The sequence below is a fragment of the Pithys albifrons genome, chromosome 1 (assembly GCF_047495875.1).
Source record: "Pithys albifrons albifrons isolate INPA30051 chromosome 1, PitAlb_v1, whole genome shotgun sequence".
NCBI lineage: Eukaryota > Metazoa > Chordata > Aves > Passeriformes > Thamnophilidae > Pithys > Pithys albifrons.
Genome location: NC_092458.1, coordinates 117776331 through 117797838, shown reverse-complemented (window position 1 = coordinate 117797838; position 21508 = coordinate 117776331). Strand labels below are relative to the sequence as shown.

At 50.4% G+C, this 21508-nt stretch overlaps 1 protein-coding gene across 1 annotated transcript in view; it reads right to left on the bottom strand.

Moving 5' to 3' along the window:
• Positions 1-21508, bottom strand: part of CLPB (ClpB family mitochondrial disaggregase) — a 52777-nt gene that overhangs the window by 20832 nt on the left and 10437 nt on the right. The window contains exons 4-6 of the mRNA XM_071565210.1: positions 14960-15063; positions 10734-10862; positions 661-758 (exon numbers count right to left, since the gene is read on the bottom strand). Of these exons, the coding sequence (XP_071421311.1) occupies positions 661-758; positions 10734-10862; positions 14960-15063 (331 nt within the window). The remainder of the gene's footprint in view (positions 1-660; positions 759-10733; positions 10863-14959; positions 15064-21508) is intronic.

The following is a 21508-nucleotide window of genomic DNA, read 5'->3' as shown; positions in this document are numbered from 1 at the left end:
TTTAAAAATATTTTATGAGAAAAATGTCTCCTTTGGTTGTTTGCAAATTGGCTGTTGGTTAATCTGCACACAACCCTCTATGTGGAGCTGGGGGAAGTGAAAACTCATTTTAACCTTTTTGCAAGTTTGCATTACACTTGTCCTCATGAACACCTGGATCCCAGGCCACAAGCCTTGGTTGTCTGACCAGGGATTTCAGAAAATACAGTAAAAGCAGGCCCTGGATTTTACTCCATTTTGGCCAAGGGGTTACAGAGCAGTATGTCATTACTGGTCCTGAGCAGGTCACTGCTGAGTGAGAAATGGACACAGCCACGGACACAGCTAAAATAGACACAGCCAAATGGACACAGCTAAAACACTTCAGAAGTGTTTTTTTCCTGTATGCATCATGTGGTTAATTTTTACAGACCTCTTTTGGAAAGGGATGGAGTTGTAGGAGTGAAGGTCCTTCTCCAACATTTGCATTGTAAAATCAGAGAATGATTTGGGTTGGGAAAGACCTTCCAGATCATTGAGTCCAACTGCTCACCCAGCACTGGCAAGGCCACCACTAACCCATGTCCCCAAGTGCTACATCCCCATGACTGTTAGATGCATCTTTAAAACTATTCTAGTAGAGGGAAAGGAAACCCAAACTGGCTGGAATCTCAGGCTCACCTTCGCCTCTGATGCTCTCAGAAGGTTCATGACCTCCCCTTCACGGGCGTAATCCAGGGGTGTGTGTCCCATTTCATTCTTCTGCAGGGGGCTGGCACCTGATGGCACAAGAAATGAATAAGATCAGGGGCTCACAGTTCAGTCTTGGGGCACAAGGAGCAGGAAGCACATCCTGCCTGTTTCCTCTCCTAACCTTTGCTCTGGAGGGTGTCTGGATCTGAAACAGACAATGCACAACCAGTGGTTACAAGCGTAGGCGTCCAGGGAGGAAGAAAAGGGATTGTCATTGCTAACAACTGGCTTGTCAGGGGAGACCTGCTGAGGAGGGATGTGAGCACATGGTCACCAGGAGGAAATACAGTCTCACAAAAACACCCACTCCCAGTCCTGCGAGAGCCACATGGGACATTACGGCTTCAATTGGACACACTGCCTGTGCAAGCTGGAGGTGAAGCTGAAGCTGGCTGTTGCTTGTGGACCAGCTGCCCCACTGAGACCCCAGGAGCTCTTCTGGGGGGAAATCATGCCCTTTTTTAGAGTTTCATTAAAAAAAAAAGTCAAAAAACCCCAAAGACTGAGATTGGACGAGCACCCCACAGAAACACACTTGCATGGAGAGAGTTCCCCATCCCAGACATGCTGGGCTGCAGATGAGCACTCATTGTCAAACTGGTCTCAGTTGCAGTGATGGGAAGCACATGGAGGAAATCTCAGTGAGATCAGGAGAGAGGGGTACTGTGGAACAGCTAGAGGGGCAAGCAAAGACTCAGGATTCACCTCTGACTCTCAGCATGTCAGGAGGTTTCTCTAAGGCAGACTCAGCACTAACACTGGTGCACTCTGTTACTCCCTGACAGCTCCTAACCCCTACAGTTATGAGAATGAACTTTCAAATCAGCCTCAAACCCCCCAAACTGGTGCTGGAACTGACTACCCCACCAGTTATCAAGACTTAGGAAACAGCTTGGTGGGGAAAGAGCCCATAACTACACTCAGCAGGTCTGGGATGTCTTCCACCCTAATCCTTCCACTGCAATCCTGTGCAATGCAGTCCTGCTTGGGCAGGGAGGTCGGTCAAGGTGACCCCACTGGTGGTCCCCTCCAACCTGAACCATTCTGTGATCCTGCTGGAAACACAGGCACAAGCCGAGTACCTTGGCACAGGCAAACCAAGCTGCTGCTGTGCCACGGGAGAGTGCAGAGCACCAGGAGTGCTCAATATCGGAGAGCAGCAATCAGAATAGATGAATGAAGTGAGGGGAGTCAGTGGGAGCGGAGCCGCAGAGATCAGCCATTCCTAGGCACTGACATCAGGGATCTATATTTGCTTACAGAATGAAAAATGTGCTCCATAAACATTCGACACGGAGTAATTTCTACGGCAAGCCTTGTCTTCCCAAATAAAGAATATGATTGAGACAGGTAAGATTGTAATAAACCCCACTGCTGGGGCTGGCCACTCAATATCTGTTAAAGAGACAGTGCTCCCACGATCCTGCCCCTCCCCAAAACCCACCCGGGTCTGCGCAGTGAGCAGGGGGACACGTTTCTGGCTTCTCCAAATGATGACATCCTTGAGGCTAGGCCTGCTCTCATTTCTAGGGCAGGGTTTGTTTGGCCTTCCCCTGAATCTATCCATAATGGCTCTCCAATATTGGCCTAATCCCCCTGTTAATGGCTTTGACGACTTGACTAATTGCTGCAATAATTGATAGAACCTGACTCCTATAACTGGTCGATTCCAACCTCGAGTACCGGCAGCAATAAAATATTATGCTGCCATAAATAACGGTGTCACTTGGCTTGCTAATAGAAGGTAAGAGTGCCCACTGGCCCACTGGCGCCCCGGCTGACCCCTCTCCCCTGTCCCCACCTCCTCCCTTGCCCTCTCCCACCCTGTGTTCGGCTGCAGCAGCGACTGAGGGGACGACAACCTTCTGAGACTTAATAGAAGGCAATTTGTCACCTCCCACTCGCTGTCTGTGGCTGTAGATGGACACCTGGGCAGCACCTCGGGCTGTGCGAGCCCATCGCCTCCTCCCGCCCCTCCCTGCTCATATTAGGAGGCCCTGGCTGATAATATTTGATAAATAGCGTGGGGGTTCCCACTCCGCACCCGCCCGGCGCTGCAGCGCTGCAGCAGCTGCAGAAGGTCACTCATTGGGGAAATATGTTCCTGTCAGCAGGATCGAAAAAAGTTTAGTGGAGTGACAGGACTCAATTTTTCAAATTTTATTAACTCCATCCTCTTAACAATTTGTCTTGGATTCCTTCAGATTCTGGATAACTGTCAATAGAGCTAGAGATGCAGCGGTGCTGGTACCTGGGGCCCCACTGCTCCCGTGATGGGGCTGGGGGTGGCAGGAGGAGAGAGATGGCAGGAGGAAAAGGAGGATGCCAAGGGCTCACCAAGGACTTGGAGGACTATCCCAGCAATGCTCCCTGTGTCCTCAGCAGCACTGGGACCCTGTTCCCATCTCTCCATTGTCAGGGTAGGAGAGCAGCAGATCAGAGCCTACAGCAGCCAGAACAAGGCTCACACTTCAAACAGACAGGGTGGGCCACACAGTGGCATCAGTGCCTCATAGAGACAACCAGAGTGACACTGCTCCAAGGAGCTAACAGAGCATGGCTTAGGAACGCCCTGGGCACTGGGACAAGGAAAGGAGTCCTGAGAACTTTGTTTCACAGCACAACCACATACTGTGAGAGCTCCTGCTACTCAGCATGCCAGGATGATACCCATCATCCTTTCCTCATATACCCACACATGTGCAGAGCTCTTATGTTCATGCCAAACATGATGTCACTGTCAAGTCTGTCCCCAGAAACACTTTGAGAGGGATTTATTTACTCCCCTGCCCTAAGGGGAAACTATTCCTAAGCGCCTTGACACAGACAGAAACGTGCTGGCACTTGGACTCTTATTGCTCTCACCACAGTGGGATGCTGGATGCCTCGGTGCTGGGATATGATTGGTTTCTAAATCCCAGTCTCATAGGATTTTAATTACTGGTGTGGTGTGGCGGGGAGTGGAACTGGCTGCGGTTGGACGGAGGGTCGATACACCGGCCCAGAACATATTGAGCCTTGGCGCTCGCAGACTCTATTGCACTATTTAATCATCTTTTGCAAAATTTACAGTGCAACAGAAGGAATCAATACAGAATTTATCACATTCCCTTGTAAATATGAGCAGGGGGAGAGAGAGAATGTCAGGCATTCTGGCATGACAGCTGGCCTGGGCAGCCAATGTCCAGGACAGACCACCCAATACAGTGCCATGCCCGTGATGCCCCAAAAACACCAGCCCAGCCAGCTGCTGGGGCTCAGACTCCCAGGGACAGCTGCATCCACAGTGCCTGCGTTTGTGTGCCACAACCTGCTTCAGAGTTAAATCTTTTCCTAGCTGCTCTAAAGAAAAAATGGGAGGAAGCCACACAGTTTGTGCAGAGCCTCACTCTGCACCGTGTGGTTTGGAGAGCCTGAGTCAGAGAGTCATAGAATAGAATCACAGAATTGTTTGGGTTAGAAAAGCCCTGTCAGACTGTCGAGCCAAATCATCCATTCCCCCAGCACTGCCAAGGCCACCACTGACCCATGTCCACAGGTGCTACATCCACGTGATTTTTAAATCCCTCCAGGGATGGGGACTCCCCCATTGCCCTGGGCAGCTGTGCCACAGCTGGAAAACACTTTCCATTAAGAAATTTTTCCCAATATCCAACCTAAACCTCCTGTGGCACAACCTGAGGCCATTTCCTCGTCTTACTGTTTGTTATCTGGGAGAAGAAACTGAGCCTCACCTGGCTACACTCTCCTGTCAGGCAGTTGCAAGGAGAGAGGAGCTCTGCCTTGGGCTCTTGCTTAATGCACTGAGTGCAGCAAAACCACAGTATCACCTTCTCAGGATGTGTTAAAAACAGTACCTGGCTGCTGAGGACCTGGGAGCCCACGATTCCCTAGGGATATGCTTTACTCTCCCTCTGGAAATACGGACCCTTTCTATCTGAGATGCAACTGAAAACACTCCAAGACATTATGCAGATCCAAACCCCAACAGACAGCATAAATTAGAAGCTGTTTTTTCAAGAGAATACCATGAGCACTTTCACTTTCTGATGTCCAAAGCTGCTCCCTTCCAACACTGGCTTTGCAATTTGTTTACCCATCACTCATCCTACCCACAAGATCTGCAATTACATCGGACTGAGGAGAGAAGTGTGCAGCATTGCCAACAAATGCACGGTGCTAAATTTACCAGCAAATTGAGTTCAGGACTATTATAACCTGGATTATATTATTATATATTATTATAACCTGGATTATCACAATCAGGATTATTATATATAAATTATTATAACTGGGTTATTGCAGCTTCTGCTAATAAGTTTTCACAAATATATGTTCTTTCCTTCCCCTCTCTTCTTCCCCTTATTAAAGGTGAGGGACTCCAAGAGAGCTGAAGGGAGACTCTGGACAAGGGCATGGACTTACTGGACAAGGGGGAATGGCTTCCCACTGCCAGGGGGCAGATGGATGGGATATTGGAAGAAAATTCTTCCCTGTGAGAGTGGGCAGGACCTGGCACGGGTTGCCCAGAGAAGCTGTGGCTGCCCCATCCCTGGAAATGTCCAAGGCCAGGTTGGATGGAACTTGGAGTGAACTGGGATAGTGGAAAGTGTCCCTGCCCGTGGCAGGGGGTTGAACTGGATGACCTTTAAAGTCCCTTCCAACTCTGTGAATCTGTGACTCCACTGAGGGTGTGCTGCAGGAGGCATTTCCCATGCAGTAACAGCCTGGGCAGCCCGTGTGCTGGCTCTAGGAGGAGCTGGAAGCAAAGGGGATGACTTCTGATGATGGGAAGTAGAAACCAGGGCAGTCAGGGATAAGCAGAGCAGTGGGGAGAATGGAACACATATGGAGCCTGCTCAGGTTTGGCAGGAGCAGAAGTGTCTGTTTCTGCAGTGGGACAGGGAGAGGGGAGGTCCTGGCAAAAGCCATGGGTCAGTCTCTGAACGAGGGAACTGCGCTACTTTTAAGCAAGGATATGAAATGCCACCCCCACCCACCTACATGCAGCAACAGAGTAATGCACTGCCACACCACGGTGTGGAAACACCTCCACACGTGAGCAGAGGACAGTTCAGCTGAGCCCTTGCTGCACGGACACAACACACCAAACACAGCACAGAAAAGCAATTTGAGATCCAAGAAAAATGACAGCTGGACTACTAAGCACCAGGGAAACCTCGCTCTGCACTTGTTCCTGTGCCCAGTTTCTCAGGTGCATACAGGAGGAAAAGCTCACAATATTCTGCTTTTGCATTTCATAAGCTCTAGCCCCAGACAGTTCCTGCAGCACCTTCTATGCTTTGTTTGGTGTAACTTTAATCTACTGAAAGGTTAGCACAGCTTATCCCAGCACAAACCTGTGAAAAGTGAGCAGTGCTCCATGCTGGGAGAAGGGTCATTTACCTGCAGGGTAAATCCCTCAGCAGCAGCACTGCTGTCCCCAGGTCTGAATCACAGAATCACAGGATCGTTTGGACTGAAGCGACCTTAAATCCCATCTCATTCCACCTCCTCTGCCATGGACAAGGACACCTTCCCCTACCCCATGTTGCTCCAAACCCTGTGCAACCTGGCCTGGGACACTTCCAGGGATCCAGGGGGAGCCACAGCTTCTCTGCCCAACCTGTGCCAGGGTCTCATCACCCTCACAGGGAACAATTCCCAATATCCCATCTAACTCTGTCCTCTGACAGTTTGAAGCCATTCTCTCTTGTGCTGTCACTCCAGGCCCTTGTCCCAAGTCCCTCTCCAGCTCTCCTGGAGCCCCTTTAGGCACTGGAAGGGGCACTCAGCTCTCCCTGGAGCTTTCCCTTCTCCAGATGAACCCCTCCATCCCTCCCAGCCTGGCTCTAGAGCAGAGGGGCTCCAAGCCTTAGACCATCTCCATGGCCTGCTCTGGACCCACGAATCAGTGCCCGCCTGAGCTCCTCTGGCTCCCTGCATTTCAGCAACAGCTTCTGTAGCAGGCAGAACCAGATGCAGAAGGGTGGTTGATGGTGGCTGGACTCCATGGCAGGATTACCCCCTTGCCAGCAGAAAGCTGCACCTTTTAATACTGCTTATTTCATTTAAATACTGACATAATAAAAGCCCCCTCTAAAATGAGGAGACTCCTGTCAGCGGCGAGCTGGTGACCCTGCCTGCCTTCCTCCAAGCCAAACACAAAGCCCCTGGAATCGATTGTGCCTGCAGTAGCAACTGGTGCACTCCATGGATGTGAGTGCCCACCCAACCCTTTCCCAAACACCGATATTTATGGTGTCACCTCAGGTCAGAGGACTGTGAAATGTCACCAACAACTGCCCGAAAGGACAACAGAGCCGCCACTTCGTCTCGCGGTCTGCTGGGCACACACATGCTGACCACGGGGCAGTAAGGTCCTGGAGGGGTCAAATGAGTCACTGAATGGGCCACAAAAGGCCAGGGACATGGGGTGAGGGGCAAGTGCATGGGGGGCTTCCCTTAAGAAACAACAGGGGGGTGGGGAGTGATTGGAGCAGAGAGGGGCTGGGCAGTTAATGGCTTTGGCCTGAGGGTAGGGCACCAGTGAGGGAAGTGTGAGAGAGAGTAAATGGAGAGTTAGTAAAAGGCAGGTGTAGAGAGGGAGCAAGGGGAGCCTGTTCCATGTCAGCAACCAGGAGCCATCCTGTGCGGGAGGGAGTGTCAATGGCAGCACAGGGACATTACCCTCACAAAGGGCTGAGCGGTGTTCGATCTCCACGCCAAACCTCAGCCATGTATTCATCCCAGATTACACTGACAGGGAGGCAGGGATCCCCTGCTTTGTTATCCCATGGAACAGGGAGGAGGGGAACACCCCCAGTCAATGCCATGAAATCCTCATGTCGATGTGCCCGTCAGGAAACCCAACTCCAGCATCCAAAACTTTATGAAAGGGCATGCAAGGGTCCGCTGACACCCCAGCAGCTCAGAGTCCACCTGACAGAATGGGGAGGTTTATTACATTTAGCAAATAATCCTCATAAATCCTCATCCTAATCATTACTGCAAAGGGTGTTACAGATGGTGAACTGGGATTAATCTGAGCAATGCTGTAAACTCAGCCCGGGGATCCGGCCAGGGCTCCAGCGGGACCTTTCACACCATCACTGAATGGAGATTCACACTGGTGGATTGCTGTGCCCAGGATCTGAGCACTGTGCTCATGTCTCTGCAAGATGAGGATTTCCACTTGCAAACAAACTCTTAGTGTAGACTGTTGAACCTGATCCAGAAGGATTTCCGTGGGGCTGGATTAAGAATGGAACGGTGATGAGTGACTGTCACATTTTCTGGCTAAGTTCTGAATTTTCACTATGATTTCATACAATCCCTCCAGCTGTACCCAAACAAACACAGTCCCACAGATTGTTAAACGCTTTTTTTCTGAGACTCAAGTGAGTTCTTTCGAGCTGAGACACTTTGCCACAAACAAAGAGCTCCCTGTGAGCACTGGGCAGAGAAGGGAACATTAACAGGGATGGCAGTGGCTCCAGGACAGACACAGAGACAGCTCTGGAACAAAAAGAACAGTCCTCTCTGTGAAGTGAGGCTTGGATTGCAATGGTACTCAGGGAGCTGAGCAGGGCACAGCTGGAGAAATTAGCTGGACTTACTCCTTGCATTCATTTATCCAGGATGGAGAAATTCTGTCGTGCCACCTTCACTTATTTGCACCCGTATTTCACCTGTACATAGTATCACCAACTTAATTGGTACTTTCAATGAACTGATAATACATATCGTGCAAAGAGACTTTCCAAGGCAGAAATGAGAAGGAGGTATCTCTGCAGAAAATGTTATTCCAAGTGATTCTGCCCCTCTGCTCTGCTCCAGTGAGATCCCACCTGCAGCACTGCCTCCTGCATCACAAAGATATGGAGCTGCTGGAGTGAGTCCAGAGAGGCCACAGGGATGTTCCAGGGGCTGGAGCACCTCTGCTATGGAGACAGGCTAGGAGAGCTGGGGGTGTTCAGCCCAAACCATTCTGTGATTCTGTGATTCACACTGTGCCACATGGGAGACACCCCCCCACCACAAAAACCACAGACTCTGTGCACAGATCTGTCCCAACACCACCACTGCTTTTTCCAGCACTTCAAATCCACTGCCACTCCCTGTAACACCAGAGCCCCTTGCACTCTGCAGGTCTGTGCATTCACAACCTCTTGCTCAGGCAGGTCAAGCCCACTCCATCCAGTCCACTCCACTCCACTCCTCCCATGGGCATTGCTGCCCATAACTGTGGGATCCCAGAGGTCTTGTTAGAGCAGTTCCTTTTGACTGCTATTGCCCATGGCCAAGCGACAGCTGGACACATGCCACTGGCCTGTGCCACAGACATGCAGGGAGTCACATGCTCTGGGACCCTGTCAGGTTCCATGTTCATGCAATGCCTACATGTGCTGGGAACATGGAAAGGGTGTTCAGTGTCAGACAAATGTGCTGGACCCCACAGGGTCCATGCTCTTGTCTGAAGATTTCCCAGCCACCAGGCCCACACACTCCCACAGCTTCCAGAGCAGCTCTCTGCTTTTTCAGCTCCCTCCCCTGCAAGCATCCCTGAGGAACCCTGCCTTTGCAATAGGTTTTCTTTCAGTGGCTTTGGTTATGGGTTAATTTATGGTCAGGAGCTGGGGTTCTGGTATCTGGCAGGCTCCCAGAGAAAGCCTGACCCAAAGTTCAGTGCTACTGAATCTCAGCCTTTCACTCGTTATTTTTCTATTTGTGAAAGATAACAAGCATATGGTACAGATAAGTATCAAGGTTCAATGTTCCCACAATTGTTTTTTCTCATCCCTTCTGGGGATGTTTAGCCATCACAGATGCTACTTCCCATTATCTTTTCAGTTGCTTTCTTAAGGAATGAGGTTTATATGAGCATGTCATACCATTATCCACCTGCCTGCTTCCCTAGAATTAGCTCCTGGGATGCCCACACCATAAAGACCACACCATTACTCAAATTTTTGGAAAAATCAGCATCTGCCCAGCCAGACCCTACTGAGTCTGCCCCTGTCAGGGCTAGGCTGGGGCCTGTGGCCACTCGATGCTGCCCCTGGCAGAGGCTGCTGGCAGCAGGCACCTGAGAGCAGACAGCACCGCTGCACTGGGCTCATTCCGAGGTGACCTTGGAGACCTTGCAGGGAGCAGAGAAGTCAAAACTGGAGGAGGAGGAATGATGGGGACAAAGGACATCAAGTCTGGAGGAAAGCAGAACTACAGACCAGCTTGGTGGTCTGAGGGAAAACATGCTAAGGTAAGAGCACTGTGCAGCTGCAGGTACACACTAAGCAGACACCAGCTCTGGAGAACAGTGTAACACAGTCACAAATGTCATCCTGGGAAGCAGCAGCAGGAGGGGGTATATAAAACCAGTTGTCATGGCAGCACATCTCTATTCTGTTAGCTAAACGCATCTTCTCATTCTACTCCACCAGTGCTGATGAGCTTTTCCCCCATGAAGATGGTCAAGCATTGAACAGGCTGCCCAGGTGAGTACACAAGAGAGGAGAGTGAAGCAGAATCCATGAGGAGAAGGGCTTTGTGATTTAACCATGAGGACCAACAACTGCACAAGGTAATTCCTGCCTATTCTCACAAGAGCTGCACTGCCCAGGTGCCAGCAGTACTTGAACCTCCACCATTTCATGTGGGTACCAGCACCTATCCTGGGCCTTGTCAACTGGATGATCTTTAAGGTCCCTTTCAACCCAAACCATTCCAGGATTCTGTGATTCTACGCCTGTCCAACTGCAGGAGAAAAGGGAAGACTCAATGATTAAGATGAGAACAGCCACCAAAAGTACATGAGGAAAACCTTTGGAGATGAATGGGAACACGGAAACTAAAAGATAAAGAGATCAAAACAAACAGTAAATCACACCTAATCCTGACAGTGACAGAGCGGGGCCTGTGACTGAGCCTGACAGTTCTCTGGGATGGGCTGACTCAGAAGTGCTCCTGGCCCAAGAGCTGGGCGGCACCACAAATCTCACCTGCATCCAATAGCAGTTTGACTGTCAGGTAGTCGTCAGCCAGCACGGCGTAGTGCAGAGCTGTGCAGCCCTTGAAGTTGGCTCGGATGTTCAGGCGGTTGCTGAAGTCGTCCTCCCGGGTGACAAGGACTGTGGGGAACAAAGCTCAGCTCAGCTCACTGAGATAACGAAAGGACTGCTGCAGCATGGACCCCCACAACCAGACAGGAAGCTTCTTAGGGGCTTAATGGCTTTGTCCAGGACCACGAGGACCCCAGTGAGGGTTTCTGGTGGCCATTGTCCCCATTTCACTGAGCAGCAGCAGAGACAAACACAACATGGTTTCCATGAATCCCAGTGACTGCCTGCACAGCACGAGAGGAGAAGGTGGATGGGGAAGATCTGAAAGAAGAATTCAGCCTCATTCCAACTATTTATTGCAGAATCACTTGGCTTGGAAGGGACCATAAAAGTTCACCCAGTTTCAACTCCCTGCCATGGTCAGGGACACCTCCCACCAGCCCAGGTTGCTCCAAGCCCCATCCAACCTGGCCTTGGACACTTCCAGGGATGGGGTAGCCACAGCTTCTCTCCCAGCCACGTGTGCCAGGGCCTGCTCACCCTCACAGCAAAGAATTTCTTCCCAGTGTCTAATCTAAATAATGATTTTAGCAAACAGGAAGGAAGCTGTGACAGAAGAGATTGCTGCCCTGCTACAGCTTGACCTTCAAGCAAAATCCTGATCCTGGGAGTCTCCAGCAGCCCATTCATCTGGGCAGGGCATGGCTCTGCTGGAAGGGTCTGCAGCACCCACACTCTCCTGTAGCCAGACCAAGGGTCAGGCTTTAGAAAACCTGGATTCTAAGTCCTTTGCTGTAGTCATGCACAAAAAAAGAGGGAGAATGACCTTTTACAGGGGCAGACAGCAACAGGACAAGGGGGAATGGCTTCAAACTGCCAGGGGGCAGGGTAAGATGGAGACTGGGAAGAGGGTGGTGAGGCACCAGCACACGGTGCCCAGAGGAAGCCTCCTAAGTACCCAGTCCCACCATGGAGCCTGAGTGACAGTGGGGCTGGTGTGCTCCTGTCAAATGAACAGCACTCATCCAGTGGGCCAAATTCTGCTCCTGGAAGGGTGTCCAGTGCCCTGGTGAAAGAGCCTGTATCCAAAACTCAGCACGCCCAGGTTCAGGGATAAGGAGAACCTGTAAGTGCTCTGAGCACCTCATACTTTGTCATAGCACAGCAAGTGGAGCTGGAAAGTGGGTGGCCCGCAGGGACATCTCCACGGTCCCTCCTAAGAGTCACTGACAGATTTCCAGAAGATTTGAAAAGTTCAGAAGAGAGAAGTGCTGTGATGAATACCTGATGTTGTCTGAGCCCAGCACCTCTGCTAATGAACCCCAGTCCCTCCAGGAAGATCAATTAATGCCCTGACTCCTTTCCTTCCCTGGGTCCTTTCTCCAAGCACACAGGGTGAGTATGTATATTTATTTATTTGTCGTCATTTCCTACCCAGGGAGGAGCAGGATAATGAACTGCGTGCGTCAGGGAAGATGAATCTGAGATACTAGGGAGCAGTGCAGTAAAGAGATTAAAGTGTTATTATTGTTGGGTTTTTTCCCCCATGGTCCGTTGTGACAGCTCGGCCGTCATCCGTAAAAAATGTCTCCGAGAGAGATAATCATCGGAAACTCAATAAAGCGTCAGGGGAAGCCTCGTCCACCATCAATCACTGGGTGCCTGGAAATTTTCAGCCCTCTGTCTCCCTTCCTGCCATCCATATAAATGTCTGTAATATATTTTGTGCAGTGGTTGTGGAGCATACCCTCTCGATTTGGATGTTTTTATGAAAAAATATTTATACACGAAATATGTAAATGTCTAAAAAAAAGGGAAAAAACAAAGGCAGTTTCTTTCTCTCTCTCTCTTTTTAAAAATGCAACTGAATTTATTCTTTTTAATAAAACATGTCAAGCAAAGAATTAATGCAACTTCTTACGGAGCGGCCTTATCTTTTCCTCACCCCAAAATATATAACATTGTAGAGGGATGAATGCAGACAAAAACAATTAACTTTCTTGGTTGATATACTTTGTCTTAAATAAAGTCTATGTACATGCATTATGTATTGGCATTCCACTGCTCATTTTTTAATGTTGTTTCATACATTTTGCAATCCCTGCTACAGGGATCTGATCTATGTGTGCTCTCCCTCCCATCAAGGAGCAGGTCGGCTGCACAGGCGGGTCACAGTGAGGGATGAGAGCAGGGAGCTTTTAAAAATACAAAATAACGCCCTGTCAGAGCAGTCACCTCACTGATCCATCTTCTTGGCTCAACCTGTGCTTTATGAAAGGTTCAAATATTGCACCTTCATTAGGCTTTCACAGAGCTTTCGTCTCTCAGCACTGAGGCAAAAACACAGACACGCCAGTGGATAATGTCCCCATGTGTCAGTGACATCCTGGGTTGTGTCACCCACAGTGTGGCTGCAGGACCGCCACAGGGCAGTAACCGCTTCCCTGCGCTGGGCAGGGCTGAGGCCACACCCCAAATCCTGGGGTCAGTTCAGGGCCCCTCACGACCAGAAAGACATGGAGGTCCTGGAGGGTGTCCAAAGAAGGGCAGTAGGGCTGGGGAAGGGTCTGGAGCTCCAGTCTGATGAGGAGGGGCTGAGGGAGCTGGGGGGACTCAGGTGGAGCAAAGGAGGCTCAGGGGGCACCTTCTGGCTCTGCAATCCCTGCCAGGAGGAGGGAGCCAGGGGGGTCGGGCTCTGCCCCAGGGCACAGTGACAGGAGAGAGGGAATGGCCTCAGGCTGGGCCAGGACAGGGGCAGGCTGGATATTAGGGAAAATTTCTTCACAGAAAGGGTTGTCCTGGCACTGCTGCCCAGGGTGGGGGGGGAGTCACCATCCCTGCAGGGAATGTGGCACTTGGGGACACAGGTTAGTGGTGGCCTTTGCAGTGCTGGGGGAATGGTGGGACTTGGTGATCTGGCAGGGTTTTTCCAACCTAAATAATTCCACAGTTCTATTCTGTGGCTCTGTGACTCAGGCTCTGCAAATTACACAGGGCAGGCAGAGTGAGGCTCTGCACAATCTGTGTGGCTTCCTCCCACTTCCCCTCAGAGCAGCTGGGACAAGGTTCTAACTCCCAGGCAAGGCACAGCACACAAATGCAGCTGTCCCTGGGAATGTGAGTCCTGGTGGCTGACGGGGCTACGGCAGAGCCATGGGGATGGCTGGGACACATCCCATGGCCTGCCAGCTCAGATGTGAGGAATGGGGGAAAAGGCTTCTGGAATGGGGAAGGAAACAGACTGGGACATTTTAGGGGGCTGAGTCCTGCCAGCACTCCTGCCAGGTTGGGGAACAGAAGCATTCCTGATCATGCAGCTGGCTGCTGTGAAGCACAGCTGGGCACCACGAATCCAGACCCTCCCCCTAGGACTCCACCAATAATCACACCCCCAAGAAAATTTAGCCACCATTTATCATCATGAAAAGTGGAAACAGTTTGGGAAAGTCAAACTGGTCTGAATAAACAAAGCAGATGTCTGAGCAACCTGGTCTAGTGGAAGGTATCCCTGATTATGGCAGGGGGTTGGACTGGATGGCCTTTAGAGGCCCCTTCCCACCCAAACCTTTCCATGATCCTGTGATTCTGAGTCTGCATCAACATTCCAGCAATGGGGATAACGAAAGGCTGAGACTGGAACCTGAGACATCTGCCATGAACAATCATAATGAGATGACATGACTCTGCAGAAAATGTTCCTGTTTCCATGGAAAGGCTCCCAGGGCTGAGAGCTGGCACTGACACCTGCCCAAATCCAGCAGCAGTCACTGCAACCCGTTACATCATTCAGCTTTATTTCAACTGGCCAAGTTTTCTGCATTTTGTATCTCCTAATAAAATCTGGATTAAAGCTGCTGGTGGAATACACTCCTTGAACCTGTCTCCTTCCCTAGCACAGGGCTGCATGTGGGTCAGTGGGATGATGCTCCTACCTATGCCTTTCTATTATGTTCTGGGTATACAAAACCAGTTTACCTCTGGGAAGTTGAAAGATTGCTTCTATGTAACATCTACATAAGGGTTCTTTCCTCTTTAGACACACACTCACCCACGTACCACTTTGCATTTAAATGGCAGCTGAAGCTAGCCCTGAAAAAACCCCACAAGGAAACAAAATTTTGGGACCTGAAAAGCAAATGCTGGTAGATGCACACAAACTAGCTTACCTTCCAAGGAATGGAGGCCTTTTTCTTTGGCAATCTCATACACACTGCTGAAATCATCCCCAAGGTTTGGATCTGCATTAGCTGCGAGCAGGGCCTTCACCACACTGTCACAAAACAAGGAAAATAAGGCAGAAGTAGGAGATGAGGAGTTAAAGCCCTTCAGAGACTGGAAAGTGCTCAGAAAGCCCTCCTCAAACATTCCTGGGGATGTTAGTATGTTAATATGAATATGTTAATAAACCACAACCATAACTGAACATTTCAACAAACAGAGCTCCACCAGTATATTCTAGAATGAATGAGATGGGGAGGCACTGGCGGAACGGGTGACCCCACAGGGATACGCAGCCCTCCCAAGGAGCCCTGCACAGAGCATGCCCCGAGCACAGGGCATAGTCCCAGACACACATCGTGGCTCCGGGATCACCCCTGTCCCTGCAAGAAGGAAGATTATTGTACCCTGTATGGGTGCCATCCTACCAACACAACAAGTGCAGACAGAAAGCAGTCCACAGGAGTTCCCCAGGATAATCGGAGGGCTGGAGCACCTCTGCTATGGAGTCAGGGTGAAAGCTGGAGGCAGCACTGCAGGGGGGATCTCACCAGAGTGGAGTAGAGGGGCAGAACCCTCTCCCTTGCCCTGCTGCCCATGGTGCTGGGGGTCACATGGTTGGATTTGGGGCTGCCAGTGAATGCTGCAAATCAGGAGACACTGCAGCAGGTCAGAACCACAGAGAACACACTGCCCAGGCAGCTTTGGTGTGGAAGTCCTCAATCTCTGCCTCTGAACCCAAACAATCATCAGGCCAGAATTAGATTTCTCATCACTTCTGAAAGCAGCTTGAAGCCAGTTAATTCTTAATTTTTTTCAGGGTTGAAGCTTCCCGTGACAACTAGACAGTAACTCGTTTGTTAGCATTCATCCCCGGTGACACAGCTCCCAGGCTGACAGCGCCGCAGCCTGACAGACACGGATCTGCGGGCTGGGCCTTGTCAAGTCACATCTGGAATTTAACTCAAGCTCCTCTCCCATTTACCCCATAAACGCATTAGCAGAATCTAAGGTGGTTATTTCATTCTTTGAGTAAGGGACAACAGAGGTGGCTCCTTACTGGCACTAGTGCACTCCTCACCATGTACAGAGTCTCCTTTAGTGAGCACAGCACCAGCACGGCGGGCAGGAGACAGAATCATGGAATTGTTTAGGTTGAAAAATCCCTCTAAGACCATTCCCCCAGCACTGCCAAGGCCACCACTAACCCATGTCCCCAAATGCCACATCCAAATGGCTCTCAAATCCCTTTAGGGACAGGGACTCCCTGGGAAGCCTATGCCAGGGATGGACAACCCTTTCAGTGAAGAAATTATGTGCCTCAGGGAAGCCTTTGACAATCTTGCCCTAGCAGCTAACTTACTGTGATCCTTGCATGAGGGCATCCAATGTCCCCACCAGGGAGCTGAACCTCTCTGGTCACGCAAGTCTTTGGAAGTACAGGCTCTGACATGGCCAAGCCACCTTTCTGGGGCCCCATTCTTATGGCTGTCACCACCAAAGATTTCCCTCTACTTCATTTTTAGCTCACAGGCTATGATACATCTTCAGGTCCCTGCATCTGCCTCATTTTAAGGGAAATGATCCCAAGTCCCAGTGTAGGACTTTAATCCTGAACCTTACACCCCACGGGTGAGCTTCATGTACTGAATGAGTCATGTGGTAACACAAGATGACTTGCCATTTTCTCCATCCATCTGCCTTTCCTGCTCTCAGTGACTACACTGAAATGAATGTTCTTCGCAGGCACTCCATCAGATACCACTTCTGTGTGCTCTCAGACACTCAGGAAGACCCTTCCTCTTCATCCACTGCCTACACCTTCAGCATCCTTCTCTGGGCAATGACATTCTGTGATAAGTCGAGCAGAGGGCCACAGCTGCTAAATGCAAGGTGGTGTAAGAGTGATGTGGTGGGTGATGATGGCAGAGCTGCTCTGCTCTCTCAATGAACTCCCCTCTGCACCATATTCACCCCGCAGTAAGAAATACTTCTGTAGCTCCTATGACAGCTGAGGCTCAAGTTTAATAAGTACAGATATCACTGCCTGGCAAACTCCGCTCTTCCAAAATCCTGGCACTGGTCTAGTAACAACACATCACACAACCAGGCTCGCTCTCCAGTTGTCTTTCAATCTCATCTCCTGCTTTTGGGATGTGCCGATCCCTGCAGGCACTTGTCCATCAGCCAGAGGTTCCTGGAATCACAATTATTGATTGTACCTATCCAATTTGCAGGTAATGGGACATTTAAGCAAATTAGTCTGTAGGAAAGGAAACAGTGCCATCAAAATGCGGAGGGACCGTACTCAGTGATGCAAAGCATGTGAATGTCCTGGAACACAGGAGGGACTTACAAAATCAGGTGCCTACAGGGACTCCAAGAGAGCTGGAGAGGGACTCTGGACAAGGGCCTGGAGGGACAGGACAAGGCAGAATGGCTTCCCATGCCAGAGGGCAGGGTTAGATGGGATACTGGGAAGGAATTCTTCCCTGAGAGGGTGGGGAGAAACTGTGGCTGCCCCATCCCTGGAAGTGTCCAAGGCCAAGCTGGACAGGGCTTGGAGCAACCTGAGATAGTGGAAGGAGTCCCTGTTCATGGCAGGGGTGTTGGAATGAGATGAGCTTTAAGGCCCCTTCCAAATCCAAATCATTCTGTGATGAGTTTTAAATGGTGGATTCTCTGGCCAATATTCACCTCCTGTGTTCCTCTTCTTGCTGCCAGGCACTTGGGCAGAACAGCACCCATGCCAGATCCTAGAAGGAGTGGGGTGGGGTGGGTCACCAACGGCTGGCTGGGCTGCTCCAGCCTCCCTCCATAACTCACCTGTGCTCAACAGCCTCAACAAGCCGAGTTTTAATTTGCTGATCAAGTTTTGGTTGTATTAGAGGCAGAGCCTTTTTATCAGTGTGCATATAAATCTAAATTGACCCTGGTGATGACTCAGAGGGCAATGCTGAGCTGGAGTTGGCTGGACAGTCCAATCGATTGAGGAAAGTGCTTTCTGCTTGTAATGGCTGGACCAACATATTGTTCAACAAATAAATACATATATACAATACAGGGGGTGGGGAAATCAATGAGGAGATGGCGGGGGGTGACTGGGGCTGCATCAGGAGAGACGCTGTGCCCGGACCGGGGCGCCGGCAGCTGGGGTTGGTGAACCAAGAAGTGCAGTGATCTCCATGACCGTGAGCCACAAGCACAATGAGATCGATCGCCTGGGTGGGTTGGGACATGCGGCTGCCCCGAGCTCTCGCAGGAGCCACAGGTCCTGCCTGGACACAAAGAGATCCTTGTGTGGCTACATCTTAACTGTGTAAAACTCAGCAGGGCAGGAGGGCTGGGAGGAGCTGCTGCTTGCACTGCAGCCCCTGCCCGTTCCCTTTTTTCCTTAGATGAGGCTAAATGAGTGTGTGCCTTCCCAGCAACATGTTCACACCTACCTGTGGCACAGAAAGTCTGGCAGCACAGCAATCCCTCACTCAGTGGTGGTTCATTACTGACCAAGATGAAAATGATCAACTCCTCAAAAAGTGATAAAAAGGATATGAGATCAAAAAAAGGAAAAAAAATTTGAACAGTGGTAATTTTTATATGTTCAGTTTTCTCTTAAGAGTGTGGCACAGGTGAATCATGCTTCAGAGGCATGGTGAAGGCACACAGAGGAGTCAAAGAGCATTACAAGCCTTGCTCCCTGCCTGGGAAAACATGCAGAAAGGCCATTTGCATGGCTTGGAAAGGTGCAGGAATCTGCTAAACTGACAATATCTCACTGTGCCTGGCCTGCAGGACACTAAATGCTGTTAATCCCTGAAAAGAGGGGTGCTCATGCCCAGAGGTCTGAGATGGGGACACAAGGCAGTGGTGTGAGGAACAGCTGCAGGAACAGCTGAGTAGACCCTGTTCATCAAAACCACTCAGAAATGGAGTGGTTGAAAGCCAATGCCCCAGTCTGTAGCATTCAGCCCTCCAAATGTACTGCCATCACAGCAGTCCAACTCCAACTCCCATGTCCAACTCCTCAGCCTTCTGCCAAGCAATGTGTGTGGTCCTATCTGCTTCCAAAGGCACCCAGATATTTCTCCAGCTCCACTGCAGACAGTTCTGAATAACTTGCCTGATGTGAAAGGAGTGAAAAACCCCCATGGAACACAAGTATGTACCTAACAAGACTGTGCCAATTCATCATGTCACTGCGTGCGGACAGGGAACTGCTCTAGATCAGTTACCCTTCACCAGCCTCAGAACAAACGCACCAGAACATTACTGTGTGTGAGGAACTGTTATTACCAATATAAAATATCCACGCAGCACCTTCAGTGCATGTGTGGAAGAGGCACAGGTCCCAGCAATGTATGCCAAGACAGGGAGCGAGCTGGTTCCTGACTCCTCTCCCTGAGGAGGGTTGGAGGAGGGCAAGGGATAGGGCAGGGTCGTGCTGGGCCAAGAACTGCCGGTGCCGGTTCTGTGGGAGAGCCTCTGACCCACAGCCCCCTTGGTCTGCACAGAAAGGCAGAGAAGGAAAAGGAGAGCCAAGGCTCACGGAGGAGTCATTCCCAGCAGGAAGGTGTTGAGAAGCAAAGGTAAGGAAAGGCAAAGACATCCAGACCTGAAGAAGGGGGGGTGCAAGAAGCCAAAACCACAAAAAGAAAATGAAGAAGAGAAGATGATGTGGGGAAGAGCCGAGAGGAACCTGGAGGCTGAAGCCCCTGGTAAATAAGAAGACAAAGTTCAACATGACCTGACAGTGTCCTGGCAGCCCAGAACCCCCTGGGGCACGGGCTGATCCCATGGTGTGGGCAGCAGGAGAGAGGGGGATTCTGGCCCTCTGCTCCACTCTGGGGAGACCTCAACTGCAGAGCTGTCTCCGGCTCTGTGGAATGGGAGCAGAAGCAGATTCCACAGTTTTTAGAACTGCTCAAACTCATCCCACTGGCACTCAGAGCTTCCTCGCTGCTCTGTGCCTTAGTTTCCCCTTCCAAACAAGCAGTTTCTGCCTCAGAGGGGGCTGAGAGGATGATTCAATATTTCACTGTCATTTTATTTCTGCAGAAATGACGACAACAGAAGTAGCTGGATACAGAAAAGGTCACTATGCTACAAAACAGACACACAGCAAAGGTCCTACCCACTTTGAGGTTTAATTTATGATAGCTGCATTGCTTATTTTAACAAATGCACAACCCCCACAAAGCTCTCAGGATGCATTTAATTAAAGCTTAATTACTATAAATATGCCAAAGCTATGGGGAATTCCCTCACCAATGGAAACTACACCATAAAACCTTCCTCTGCTCCTGTAAACAGTCACAGCTGATACATCTTTAGCCCACAACCCAATTACAACCTGTACCATCACCATGGAGCCAAGGAATTTGGACCTTGACCTCCTCTCATAAAAAAAGCAACCCTAAATGTTGCTCTCCACTAGATCCACCATTGTATCTCTACTCCCAGCTAAGCACTACTCTCCCCTTGGAGACCCATCTGTGGGCACATAGTGGAACACAATGCCTTGCCATGTTTTGGATACAAGACATTTCCAAGAGGAAGAAAATGATCATTGTTTTGTTGTAAAAAGAAAAGACAGACCCTAAATTTGCCTTCCAGCACACGGGATTTCATCTTGCAGCTGATGGCAACTGACAGAAATCATTAAAGTAGTGCCTTTGGAATTAAATTAAACATATGGACTGGGGCTGTCTAATTGGAAGAGTGAGGGCTGTGAAAACTGGGAAACATGACAAAGCTAAAGGAGAGGTCACAGAAATCTCCCGCAGTACAGTGGAAACTGAAAACGTCTTTCTCTAGAAAACATCTTTGGAAAGGCAATAATCTGGGGCTGAAGGCTTCCTTTCTTGTAGCTGGAAACACTCATCTCAGTTCCCAGCATCCCAGCCCTCCGGAGCTGCGCTGAGGAGCTTGTGAAGGTACCACCAACCTCAAAAGGGAAGTGTTCAGAGAGCCAGTAACTGGATTGACCTTGGCCTTGTTGCAGGTCTTGCTCAGCCAGCTGCAGCTCGGCCATCTCGGAGCCAGGGACAGCCCCAGTTCACCTCTCCAGAGCCTGCTGGCCAGAGGGGCTAAGGACCAAAAGTGACAACAACCTCAAATCCACAAATCAGGCAGGTTACACAGGCAGAGAGCAACAGGACAAGGGGGAATTGTGATGGGATTCACACTGACAGAGGGCAGGGTTAGATGGGATATTGGGAGGAAATTCCTGGCTGTGAGGGTGGGCAGGCCCTGGCACAGGTGCCCAGAGCAGCTGTGGCTGCCCCATCCCTGGGAGTGTCCCAGGCCAGGTTGGACAGGGCTTGGAGCACCCTGGGACAGTGAGAGGTGTCCCTGCCCATGGCAGGGGGGTGGAACTGGACAGGCTTCAACGTCCCTCCCAACCCAAACCATTCTGTGATTCCATGAGATCAGCTGCTGTGGCTCAAGAAAGCAGATTTAGAGCATCACATTTTGCAGAGGGACCACACTCTAAAAGC